The sequence below is a fragment of the Populus euphratica genome, unplaced genomic scaffold (genome assembly GCF_000495115.2).
Source record: "Populus euphratica unplaced genomic scaffold, PopEup_1.0 scaffold174.1, whole genome shotgun sequence".
Classification (NCBI taxonomy): domain Eukaryota; kingdom Viridiplantae; phylum Streptophyta; class Magnoliopsida; order Malpighiales; family Salicaceae; genus Populus; species Populus euphratica.
The window spans coordinates 61454-74787 of NW_011499935.1; the positions used below are offsets into that span (position 1 = coordinate 61454).

A 13334-nucleotide genomic window follows, 5' to 3' on the forward strand; every position below is an offset into this window, starting at 1 on the left:
TGATGAAATTAAAAAATAAATAAATCACAAAAAAGGTAAAACAAAAAAAATCAATAAAAAAATGAGAACTAAATTGGATACAGAAATTTAAATAAAATTCCCAAGGATGAAAATTTTAAAAAAATCTGAAATCCAAAAAACTTTAAAACTAAAAGAAATAGTAATTTAAAGAATAATGGTCAAAATTGATAGAAATAAAAACTAGAGGACACAGTCGTTTTTTGGAATAGCTAGTGTGAATTTTAAGATAATAAAAGAGAAAAAAAAAATAATTTATTGGAGGTCAATCACACCTCCGTTATAAGCACGCGCCACACTGCTGGAAAAAAGATAACATGTTACTCATAACACCACCTTGAATGGTAGAATTTGATAACTAGATAACCTCGCCTGCATCTTCTGAAGAGCGTGGAGGCTATCATGTAGGAACTATTTTTCTAATATTATTTAATTTATTGAAATTATAAAAGGACCTAAGCAAATTCAAGAATAACAAAATAAATCAAAAGAAAAATACTAAAACGCTCCTGTAAGTAGCCTTTGCTTTTTTATATATTTGATGGGCAATCATGTAATTTCAGTGTTTAAAAAAGGAAAAGACAAATAAGCCCCTCTATGCAAGTCTTTTTTTCTTTAAAGGGTATTAGAGTAAATATATTGTGTATATAAGTTTGCAAAGATAAAAAAAACCCTATGCTCGAAAGCCATATACTTGTTTTTGCTTTTAAAAGCAACAAAGTAATTTAACTGTGCTAAAAAACACTATCCTGGCAAATTTATCTATAATCAATCTTGCATTCTCAATGGATCCACGCATTAAAAAAAAAAAAAAAAAAGATTTTACCCCAAATTTGTTACAGTAAACACACTTGTGACTTCTAGATATTTTTTTTAATTTGTTATATGTATGCGTTATTTGTTAAATAATACAAAGGAAAGCAAATCAATGTATCAAACAAGAACAAGGAGAACATTTCAAAAATCTTCTCCCACACTACATAGCTTTTAAACAATGCATGCAGCTGTGATCTCGACAAGCTTAAGTGAAGACATCACAGGAAGAGCCAACGAAAGTTACAGTAAAATTTTGATTCAATGACAAGAGAAGGATCTTCCTCGTGCTCGTGTCCTGTCCACTAGCAGGTAGCTAAGGCAACACACAAATCATGTTTGGTTACTTCTTGCTGTACTTGCTCTCCCACTCTATATTGATTGCTTTTGTCCAGCTAGTTCATCAGAGCCGGGTCTGGACCACCATCGACAGATTCAATTTTTTCCTTATATTTATCTTGGCTCGCAAAAGTGGACTTCAATTTTGCAAGTCGCACGAAAGTGATAGATTGTAGTGTAATGGTAGCCTCCTCGCGTTAAATTAATACAAACTAACTCAAAGAGTACATTGTTTTGTCGTTGGTTGTTGTGTGCCTACTCGGTGATCATTCTGGACAGCGCTGTTCAATAAACAATGTTGTATTTTATTTTTTTTAATTCTGCTAACTAGTTTCTTTCTTTCTTTTTTTTTACTTTCATCTCATTAGGCAAAGAAGATTAGGGATAAAGAAATTTATTTTAATTCAATTTAATTTTTTATTTTTTAACTATTTAAGGGTTTTTTACAGTTGAAAATTGATTTGTGTGCTTAAAGTATCTTAGGTGTTTTCATGTAAACAAATAGTTAAAAATAAATTTTTAAGAGATCAAACATTATACCTTAACTTTGCAGCTATATTTGGTGAAAAGAATCTTCATTAGTAGGTAATAAATTGTTTATCATTATAAATGAGCCTTTTTTATATAAATGATTAGATGACTACTTTATTTTTTTTATAAAAAAAACAAGGTTAAAATGTGTTTTTTTCCATGTTAAACAATAAAAAAAAAAAAAGCAAGAATATCAATCATACAAACCCTATCTTGCATACTCACGCGCATCTAAGCTTCTTTATATTAAGTCAAGTATATGGGCTAAACCTTTAAGGTTCATATACTTAGCCTTTTTTGTTACTTTCCTTTAGTTTTTAAAAATTATTTTTTTAATATTAATTAAAAATAATTATAAATAAAATAATTAAAATTGTATTTAAAATATTATTCCATTAAATATCATTCAATTTTGCATTTGTTCTAAAATAAGGTTATAGCATCTTTTATAATGTTAACAATCATTCAGTTAGAGTTAATTATTATATATTAACTTACTATGTAGAATTATTTTAAATTTGTGATCATGAATATTCAATAAAATTAAATTAATATTTTATTATTTTTGTATTATGAAGATTACAAAAGTTTCTTAGATTTATTATGTTTTTCCTTTAATTTTCATTTATAAAGTTTACTTAAAGTTTATTTAGACTTTAAATAGAATGGAAACCACTAACTATAATCTCTAAAATAAAAGATCATCTATCTCTAAGTTACCTTTATGTAATGGTAATGATTATGCCCGTTGAAAAGCGATCTTTAATATATTGAATATGGTTTGTGGTTATTAATAGAGAATGAATCTTATAAACTACCAAAATTGAAGATAGTATTATGATTCCAATAACTAGAAGTGAATACACGGATGGTGATAAAAAAAATATTTTTTTATTAATGCTAAAGTTATGAATTAAGTATAAAGAAATTTAATAGAATTACATATTGTAAAATGTTAGAAATATATGGCATATTTTATAAGATAACACTTGAAGGAAATAAGTTAAAGAATCCAAAATAAACATGTTAGTTCATCAATATGAATTACTCAAAATGATTCCAAATAAATATATAACTAGTATGTTTACTAGAATGACTACTATAAACAATATTTAGATGTTCTTGGTAGGCTTATACTAATGTTGATATCAAGAATGAAATTCTTAGGTCCTAGCAAAAGATTTGGGAAGCAAAGGTAATAGTAATCCAAGAAGTCAAAAACCTTACCAAACTTTCATTAGATAAGTTGAAAAAACAAAAAGAAAAAGAAAAGTAAAAAAAAAAATATAGCATTCAAAGTAGTTCGTCATGTTAAAGAAAAGAATATGATGATGATAATGATGAAGAAATTTGCACTAATTACAAAGTAATTCCAAGATTTTCTATGGAAAAAACAAGGGAAAAAAAATTTTCAAACTTCAAAAAGAAAAGAAATAAAAATCTAGTAATAAAGTACTTAGATGATACAAATGCAATAACACAAGACGCATCAAGATTAATTTTCCAGTTCTTTAAAACAAAAAGAAGAATTATCATCATAAACAAGCAATGAAATCAACATAAAGTAATCATTCAGACTCTAGCTCAAATGACGAAGAGGAGTATGTTATAAATATGTGTTTTATAAAAATTAAAAATAATCATGAGGAATCAAAAGAGTATGAAAGAGAGAGAGTCTAAATTACTTCCTGAAGTGATGATTGAATTTTAATTATGCAAGATGAGCTAAACTAATTTAAAAAAAATGATGTGTAGAAATTCTAGGCTTGACAATTTTGAAGAGTACGGGGATAATGGTTAGAAACAAAGCTGTATTAGTTGACAAAAGCTATATTCATGATAAAGATATTGATTATAAAAAAAATCTTTGCACCAGTAACTAGATTAAAATCAATAAAAATATTTTTAGTATATTTTTTATGTTAATTTTACATTTTTAAAAAAAAATTGATGTTAATAGAGTATTTTTAAATTATTTTATTAGAAAAAAAAAATATATATATATATATTGAGAAACTGTAAAGTTTTGAAAATTAATTTAAAGTAAATAAAAATATATAAAAAATTCAAATTTTTTCAAACATATCTTTTAAATGCAAAAACAAATATACTCTAACTACAAAATTCCATGACATGATTTGTCATCTTCACATCCAGTGTTTTTTCTCAAGTTTATACCTAGGAAAACCAAAAACAAAACTTTTAGTGATTAAGCGAGAGCCCATTTCATTATTTTTTTCTTCAAACTCAGATTTCTTAATAAAATATAATTCATAATGTTACCGCGCGGAGCCCCTGAGCAACTAAAGAGGTTTTAAACACAAGTAACAGTAAGAGCAGGGCGACCCCATTGGTTTCTCGCAACAGTTTAGAAGCCAGTGGATAAAGGCTTAACAAGCTGCCTAGCGAGCGAGCGATCTTTATTTCCGTATGCAATGATATCAATAATATCAATAACAGTATCATGAGCACCTGTGCTCAGGTGGTCTCTAAAGCCATGTTTGGAAAGCTGCAGCTAACAATATCATTGATAATGCACAAACATTACAAAATCATTAATCCCTAATTATACTCTAATTGTTGTTATTAAATTTTTATATTCTAGCAGAATAGTATTTAATCTCATTCTCACTACAGTTGAATACCTTTAAATCTTTAAAGTGTTATTTTGTAAGATATAAAGATATTAGACTTTAAATTGTATTATTTATTATATTGAGAGAGTTATTTGTGATAACAACAATTACACTTGAAATCTTTGAGAGTTAGGTATAAACTCTTGATATTAATAAAGTAATTTCACCAAGAAAAAATATTGAAGATTGCATTTCTTCAAATGGTGTAAAATTCTTGGTGTAGATTCATCGAGTGGTGAAAAATCTTGAAGATAAAATATTTTCAAGGGGTGAAAAATCTTTTGATGGATTCATCAAGTGGCTATTATACTCTTAAACTTGTATTAGTGAAGGAATACAATACTAAGATTGGTTTGATACTTGAGGTGTGAATGTAAACTTGTTGAATCATGTTAAGATTGAGTTTGCAAAATCTCTCTATTATCTTTTTATTTTAAGCATTGTAATTATATTATTGGTTATTATATTTAATTGAATTAATTTGTATTGTTTGTTAATATTAGTGAAATACCTAATTCACCCTTCTTAGGTATTATAATTGTCTTAATATTAAAACAACAATTAATATCAGAACTTAGTTCTCATTTATAAAGTTTACTTAGATTTTAAGTAGAATGGGAACCACCAGCTATAATCTCTCAAATAAAAAATCATCTACCTCTAAGTTACTTTTCTATGATGGTAATAATTATGTCCATTGGAAAGCTAAGATAATTATATATCTTTAATATATTGATTATGGTTTGTGGCTATTCATAAAGAATGGACCTCATAAACCTACCAAAATTAAAGATGGTATTATGATTCCAATAGCTAGAAGTGAATGTACGGATGGTGATAAAAAAAATATTTTCTATTGATGCTAAAGCTATGAATTAAGTATAAATGAATTTAATAGAATCACATATTGTAAAATGTTAGAGACATATAGCATACTTTAAAGATAACACTTGAAGGAACTAACCAAGTTAAAGAATCCAAAATAGACATGTTAGTTCATTAATATGAATTATTCAAAATGATTCCAAATAAATATATAACTAGTATGTTTACTAGAATGACTACTATAACCAATATTTAGATGTTCTTGGTAGGACTTATACTAATGTCGATGTCAAGAATGAAATTATTAGGTCCTCACCAAAGATTTGGGAAGTAAAGGTAATAGTAATTCAAAAAGCCAAAGACCTTACCAAACTTTCATTGGATGAGCTCATTGGTTCTTTACTAACATATGAGATTACCATGAAAAGGCAAGAAAAAAGAGAGAAGCGCAAAAAAAAAAATAGCATTCAAAGTAGTTCACCATGTTAAAGAACATGATGATGATGAAATTTGCACTAATTAAAAAGCAATTCCAAGATTTTCTATGGAAGAAGCAAGGGAATAGAAGATTCTCAAACTTCAAAAAGGATGAAAATAAGAATCTAGCAATGAACTCCTTAGATGATACAAAAGCAACAAAACAGGACACATCAAGATTAATTTTCCACTTCTTCAAAACAAGAAGAAGAATCATCATCATAAACAAGCAATGAAATCAACATGGAGTAATGATTCAGACTCTAGTTCAAATGATGAAGAGGAGCATATTACAAACATGTGTTTCATAACAATTAAAAGTAATCATGAGAAATCAAAGGAGTATGGAGAGTGGTTTTTGGATAGTGCTTACTCAAGGCTCATAACTGGAGATGACTTGTTTTCAAGCACGACCAAAATTTAGATAAATTTAATTCAAAATCCAATATTGAAATTTTTCTTAGTTATTCATCCTCAAGGATAAAAATAAATGAATGAATAAAGACCAACCAAGCATAAGCAATTAATAAGAGATGGTAAGTAATTGTTTTATACCACTAAAAAAGTTATGGTATGTAGCTATCACCATCTCAAGTTGGTTTTTAACAATCCTTTCAAATTTATTAATAATAAAGCATCTCTTATAAGTATAAGCGGTCATTTTTTATTTTTTATATATATATATATATATATATATATATATATATATATAGCCTAAATTACTTCTTGAAGCGGAAAAGTATGATGATTGAATTTTAATTATACAAGATGAGCTAAATTAATTTAAAAGAAATGATGTGTGGGAATGAGTCCATGCACTTGTAATTTTGAAAAGCACGGGACAATTGTTAGAAACAAAACTATATTAGTTGACAAAAATTATATTCATGATAAAGATATTGATTATAAAAAAATCTTTGCAATAGTAACAAGACTAGAATCAATAAGAATGTTTTTAGTATACTTTTTATGTCAATTTTACACTTTTTTTTAATTGATGTTAATAATGTATTTTTAAATTATTTTATTAGGAAAGAAATATATGTCGAGAAACCGTAAAGTTTTGAAAATTAATTTGAAATAAACAAAAAACATAAAAAATTCAATTTTTTTCAAACATATCTTTTAAATGCAAAAACAAATATACTCTACCTACAAAATTCCATAACATGATTTGCCATCTTCACATCCAGTGTTTTTTCTCAAGTTTATACCTAGGAAAACCAAAAACAAAACTTTTAGTGATTAAGCGAGAGCCCATTTCATTATTTTTTTCTTCAAACTCAGATTTCTTAATAAAATATAATTCATAATGTTACCGCGCGGAGCCCCTGAGCGACTAAAGAGGTTTTAAACACAAGTAACAGTAAGAGCAGGGCGACCCCATTGGTCTCTCGCAACAGTTTAGAAGCCAGTGGATAAAGGCTTAACAAGCTGCCTAGCGAGCGATCAATCTTTATTTCCGTATGCAATGTTTTGAGCACAAAAATACTATCAATAACAGTATCATGAGCACCTGTGCTCAGGTGGTCTCTAAAGCCATGTTTGGAAAGCTGCAGCTAACAATATCATTGATAATGCACAAAGATGCTTAAAGGAATTTGATGCCTCTAGCAAGCCATTAAGTATTGAAGTGGCCGAACTAGTAGGTGCCGGTGGAGGAGACGGCGGTGGCTTGCCCAATACAAGACCAGGGCAATCCGCTCCTAAATAACCTTAAAAGGAAAGAAATTTAACTGTTAAGCCTGCAACATATATGTGGTCTTATGTTCAAAATCATAGTCATGGAGTAATTTAAACCTGCAGGCTGCAGCACAAAATGGATAAACCAATACTAATCCTTAGCCACAAAGTTCTTGCCAACAAAAAGGTCAAGAATGCATCACTTGATACTGGTAATTAGGAGATTCGAAATTGGTTTTCCTTCTTTGACAAGTTTAAGAATAGCTAGGAGAAATAGATAATAATATAATTGGGTTACCAAAAGGTAAGGCATATCTACACAACAAGAGGTGGGTGTTTAGGGCAGTGTTTATAATTATGTTTTTTTAAAATAATTTTTACTTAAAAATATATTTAAAATAATTTTTTATTTTTTAAAATTTATTTTTAATATTAAACATCCAAAAACACCCTAAACATTAATTTAAAATAAATTTTAAAAAACCTAGTTAAACCGCGGACATACAAAGTTTTGAGGTATTTAGAAGTGTAGTTGCGATTGTTTTTTAAAAGTATTTTTTACTTAAAAATATATTAAAATAATATTTTTTTAATTTAAAAAAATTATTTTTAATATCAGCGTATTAAGATAATCTAAAAATATTAAAAATTTTAATTTAAAATAAAAAATATATTTTAAAAAAATATTTTTAAAATATAAAAACAAACGCCATAATCTTAATGCCCAAACCTTAACGGTGGGAGGGAAAGTCTTACATTTTTTGAAACAAGCAAAGCCTGTCATGTTAAACAAATTTGCAGAATCTTCGGTGCATTGGCATATGTGTCCTGTTCCATTAGCCACGCACGTTCCATCACCACACCAAACAAGGTTACAGGCTGCAAAACAGATCGAATGTCTAGGTTTAAGATGCATAATTTTCTCAAATTTCAGTGACGAATATGCTAATGTTCAATAGTATTTACGGTTTAAGAAATCGAACGGTGGAGGTTGAGACGGTGGAGCTGGAGGTGGTGGTGGAGCTCCATTGCCACATCCAAAGTCAACAGTGCCTGCATATGCATACATTGTCATCTGGTTGTTGCTTTTATCACGTCATATTAAATTGAAAAATCGACATGAGATTTGGAGTTAGTCTCTTATAGACTAAGAAATGCACTCAAAATTAAATAAATAACCAAGCAGGATACCCTACGAACAAAATAAAAAATTCAACGATTCAGCATATGCAATGAGAAACCAATTAAAAATTGCTAGCTCGTCCCTTTCCATTTTGAGAAGTAGCTGGGAGCTTGAGATAATGGAGGTTCTTTCCTCTCTGATTAGATGTATTCATGGCCCAATCCAATAAAACATTCATACCACTCTGTTCAAATGTACAAGGGGTAAGACTTGGCCCAAAGGGTAGCGTCCATGAAATTGTTTGCATTCCATTCCCATGGGAAACGAATCATGGGTGTCAATCTTCTGAAAAACAAATCATGGGTCAACTTCCATTTCCATGTGCTATGCCATGGTGGTGAAGTATAACATGCTGAAAAAGCTCATGGTCCCAACTAGAACAAGATGCCATTGTCGATCGTCTCGCATTAATGTTTCACTCTCTAGCTTTTGATTCGTAAGGAAGAAAAAGAAGGTAATTATGTTTTGCTGATTCTAGCTAGCTTATCTCATTTCACGTCATATCAAGACATCTGAAATTGGATCTGGATCGCAACAAAGAACGAAGGTGTTGTAGAAATTACAGGAATATTTCAATGCTTGCCTAAAATTAAGCGAGCATCCCAAAGGCAAAAAGAAGTATCAGGCGTACGAAACAAGATAAAAAAACAAGAGTGCATTAGAAAACTCGTCTGTCAAATGGTAGTATGTCACTTCCAAAACCAGGGACAAGCAGAAGAGATCCAGTGGAATTGATACAATTTATGCCAAAAACTCATAGCGAGAGAATGTTTCCAAATATATATATCTGCTCTGTTGTGTACAAAACACATAAATTCTAGTTGCTGACATAGACATTATCGTTATCAATTTTAGCACAGAATCGAAAAAGATCATCAGCACTTCTCATTCTAATCAGTACAAGCACGAGCTGAGAGAGACAGGGAGAGAGGCACTCACAGTTGGGAACAATACAAGAGGGGAAGGTCAAAGGACCAATCTGTATCTTCTTCCAACCAGAATAACACTCGCAGTCAAAACCAAGCACTGAAGCATTAGAAGCCTTGCACGCTCCTTCCCCACAATTTATCAATGAACAAACATCATCTGTACACATCAGTTAAGAGAATAAAAGATCACCATCAGTACCAGCCATAATCAAAAAGCTTGAAACACAAATCCCATACTGGTGCCTGGATTACCTTGTAATGTGCCATTTACTGTCAATGCCAAGAGACTGAAGAGAATAAGATGGAAAGAAATTGGAGTGAAGTTCAGTTTGAATGTGTTCATGGTTTAGGAACACAGCAAGCTTAAGCTTGGTGATCCTAAGAATTTATAGAGCATTTATGAGAGTAGGTTTTCCAATAAAAACATTGATAGACTCACCTCCAGGGACACCTACCTGCCTATACTATTGTCCTGTTCAGAATTTGACTCTGTTTTTCCGCTCTTTCCAATTTGTTGTTTAGTTTCTCAACTGAGTGTTAAGAGATATGATAATAAATGTAATTTAAAATATTTTTTATTTATAAATATATTTAAAAATTATTTTATTTATTTAAAAAAAATATTTTAAATGATATAAAAACATAAAAAAATTAAATTTAAATAAAAAATAAAAAAAAATACAATTTCAACAGCATTCTCAAATCCCACTTAACTTCTCATATATTATTTTTGTTCTCTGTGCTCATCCTGTGCATATATATAAATTTGAGTTGTCACTAACATTATCATAATCATTAATTTTTAAAATAATAAATATAAACTCATGAAAAACTAAATTCACCTAATTGAAACATGATTTGATTAAAAAAAAATTATAAAATGATGTTTGAATATTTTTACAAGAAAATTTAAAAAATATTTTATTTTAATTAAAAAAAGACTTGACATAAAGAATTTTTGATAAATCAATCTTGAAATCAATCAACTTGATTTTTTACCATCATCAATCCAAATTAATCTATAAAATTCATAATTCATGATCATTTATATTAAGCTAACTAGACTAGACAATTTGTTTTTTTTTTTTTCACTCTTCCTTTCTCTTCATGGTTAGGTTTTTATTGGGTTTGAATGAGATGAAATTTCAAATTAAATTGAAGAGCTATAAAAAATTCAAGAACAAATTTGAAAGAAAATGATAGAAAAAAAATATAATACATGGTACTAGTATTTGAGGGAAGCTAACACATTAGGGAGCTATGTGTGACTTCCTGAAATCTTTAATAGTAGTTTTTATGTTAGTTATGCTCTTTAATTAAATTCTCTTTTTTTTCTTTTTTTTCTAATTTTTATGCCTGAATTATCCTCTATTAAAGAGTAATGCTGAACTTTTTTCTTCAACTTTAATTTTAGCTTTTTTTATTTTTAATTATTTATAAAACAAAAACCGAGCTATTTTTCATAAAATCAAGCGTTAACCTAAAATTTAGTTAATAAAATCAAATTATCAAGTCCATTCTTGAATAAACTTAATATAAAAGAACTAAAATTAATCTATTAAGTCAATTCTTAATTAAACATAATATAAAAAATTAAACTAAAAAACAAAAAACATTCATAATGAAACACTAAAAACTATAAACAAAGAATATTAAAGGATCAAATATTGAATCAACAATATCAGAAGCAGTAAAAAACTTGGTTGAATTAGTTGTTTTTCTTATTCTTAATCCTTATCTTATGATTATTTAAAAAAAAAACTTGTAATAATAACTAATCATGAATTCAAAAAAAATATTATTTTTAGAATTATAATAGTAGTTATAAATATTTTTAAAATATAAAAACAAACGCCATAATCTTAATGCCCAAACCTTAACGGTGGGAGGGAAAGTCTTACATTTTTTGAAACAAGCAAAGCCTGTCATGTTAAACAAATTTGCAGAATCTTCGGTGCATTGGCATATGTGTCCTGTTCCATTAGCCACGCACGTTCCATCACCACACCAAACAAGGTTACAGGCTGCAAAACAGATCGAATGTCTAGGTTTAAGATGCATAATTTTCTCAAATTTCAGTGACGAATATGCTAATGTTCAATAGTATTTACGGTTTAAGAAATCGAACGGTGGAGGTTGAGACGGTGGAGCTGGAGGTGGTGGTGGAGCTCCATTGCCACATCCAAAGTCAACAGTGCCTGCATATGCATACATTGTCATCTGGTTGTTGCTTTTATCACGTCATATTAAATTGAAAAATCGACATGAGATTTGGAGTTAGTCTCTTATAGACTAAGAAATGCACTCAAAATTAAATAAATAACCAAGCAGGATACCCTACGAACAAAATAAAAAATTCAACGATTCAGCATATGCATTGAGAAACCAATTAAAAATTGCTAGCTCGTCCCTTTCCATTTTGAGAAGTAGCTGGGAGCTTGAGATAATGGAGGTTCTTTCCTCTCTGATTAGATGTATTCATGGCCCAATCCAATAAAACATTCATACCACTCTGTTCAAATGTACAAGGGGTAAGACTTGGCCCAAAGGGTAGCGTCCATGAAATTGTTTGCATTCCATTCCCATGGGAAACGAATCATGGGTGTCAATCTTCTGAAAAACAAATCATGGGTCAACTTCCATTTCCATGTGCTATGCCATGGTGGTGAAGTATAACATGCTGAAAAAGCTCATGGTCCCAACTAGAACAAGATGCCATTGTCGATCGTCTCGCATTAATGTTTCACTCTCTAGCTTTTGATTCGTAAGGAAGAAAAAGAAGGTAATTATGTTTTGCTGATTCTAGCTAGCTTATCTCATTTCACGTCATATCAAGACATCTGAAATTGGATCTGGATCGCAACAAAGAACGAAGGTGTTGTAGAAATTACAGGAATACTTCAATGCTTGCCTAAAATTAAGCGAGCATCCCAAAGGAAAAAAGAAGTATCAGGCGTACGAAACAAGATAAAAAAACAAGAGTGCATTAGAAAACTCGTCTGTCAAATGGTAGTATGTCACTTCCAAAACCAGGGACAAGCAGAAGAGATCCAGTGGAATTGATACAATTTATGCCAAAAACTCATAGCGAGAGAATGTTTCCAAATATATATATCTGCTCTGTTGTGTACAAAACACATAAATTCTAGTTGCTGACATAGACATTATCGTTATCAATTTTAGCACAGAATCGAAAAAGATCATCAGCACTTCTCATTCTAATCAGTACAAGCACGAGCTGAGAGAGACAGGGAGAGAGGCACTCACAGTTGGGAACAATACAAGAGGGGAAGGTCAAAGGACCAATCTGTATCTTCTTCCAACCAGAATAACACTCGCAGTCAAAACCAAGCACTGAAGCATTAGAAGCCTTGCACGCTCCTTCCCCACAATTTATCAATGAACAAACATCATCTGTACACATCAGTTAAGAGAATAAAAGATCACCATCAGTACCAGCCATAATCAAAAAGCTTGAAACACAAATCCCATACTGGTGCCTGGATTACCTTGTAATGTGCCATTTACTGTCAATGCCAAGAGACTGAAGAGAATAAGATGGAAAGAAATTGGAGTGAAGTTCAGTTTGAATGTGTTCATGGTTTAGGAACACAGCAAGCTTAAGCTTGGTGATCCTAAGAATTTATAGAGCATTTATGAGAGTAGGTTTTCCAATAAAAACATTGATAGACTCACCTCCAGGGACACCTACCTGCCTATACTATTGTCCTGTTCAGAATTTGACTCTGTTTTTCCGCTCTTTCCAATTTGTTGTTTAGTTTCTCAACTGAGTGTTAAGAGATATGATAATAAATGTAATTTAAAATATTTTTTATTTATAAATATATTTAAAAATTATTTTATTTATTTAAAAAAAATATTTTAAATGATATAAAAACA

At 29.7% G+C, this 13334-nt stretch overlaps 1 protein-coding gene across 2 annotated transcripts; it reads right to left on the reverse strand.

The window, feature by feature from the left end:
* Nucleotides 1–7078: 7078 nt before the first annotated feature.
* On the reverse strand, nucleotides 7079–13088 carry LOC105136375 (uncharacterized). 2 transcript variants are annotated; one of them, XM_011041683.1, is made up of 5 exons: nucleotides 12944–13088; nucleotides 12702–12848; nucleotides 11546–11632; nucleotides 11336–11458; nucleotides 7079–7354 (listed from the first exon to the last, which is right to left on the reverse strand). In XM_011041683.1, exons 1-5 carry the CDS (start codon nucleotides 13032–13034, stop codon nucleotides 7173–7175), a joined length of 630 nt encoding a protein of 209 aa, XP_011039985.1. In that variant the 5' UTR covers nucleotides 13035–13088; the 3' UTR covers nucleotides 7079–7172. The 2 variants fall into 2 exon arrangements, with proteins under 2 accessions (XP_011039985.1, XP_011039984.1); XM_011041682.1 differs by lacking the exons at nucleotides 11336–11458; nucleotides 11546–11632; nucleotides 12702–12848; nucleotides 12944–13088 and adding exons at nucleotides 8079–8201; nucleotides 8289–8375; nucleotides 9445–9591; nucleotides 9687–9831.
* Nucleotides 13089–13334: the final 246 nt, after the last annotated feature.

Coding starts and splice junctions, on each gene's coding strand:
- LOC105136375 (XM_011041683.1), bottom strand. CDS start 13,034: ATGAACACATTCAAACTGAACTTCACTCCAATTTCTTTCCATCTTATT. Junction 11,633..12,701: donor CTCTTGTATTGTTCCCAACT/GTGAGTGCCTCT, acceptor ATGCATATGCAG/GCACTGTTGACTTTGGATGT. Junction 7,355..11,335: donor CTTTGCTTGTTTCAAAAAAT/GTAAGACTTTCC, acceptor TTTCCTTTTAAG/GTTATTTAGGAGCGGATTGC.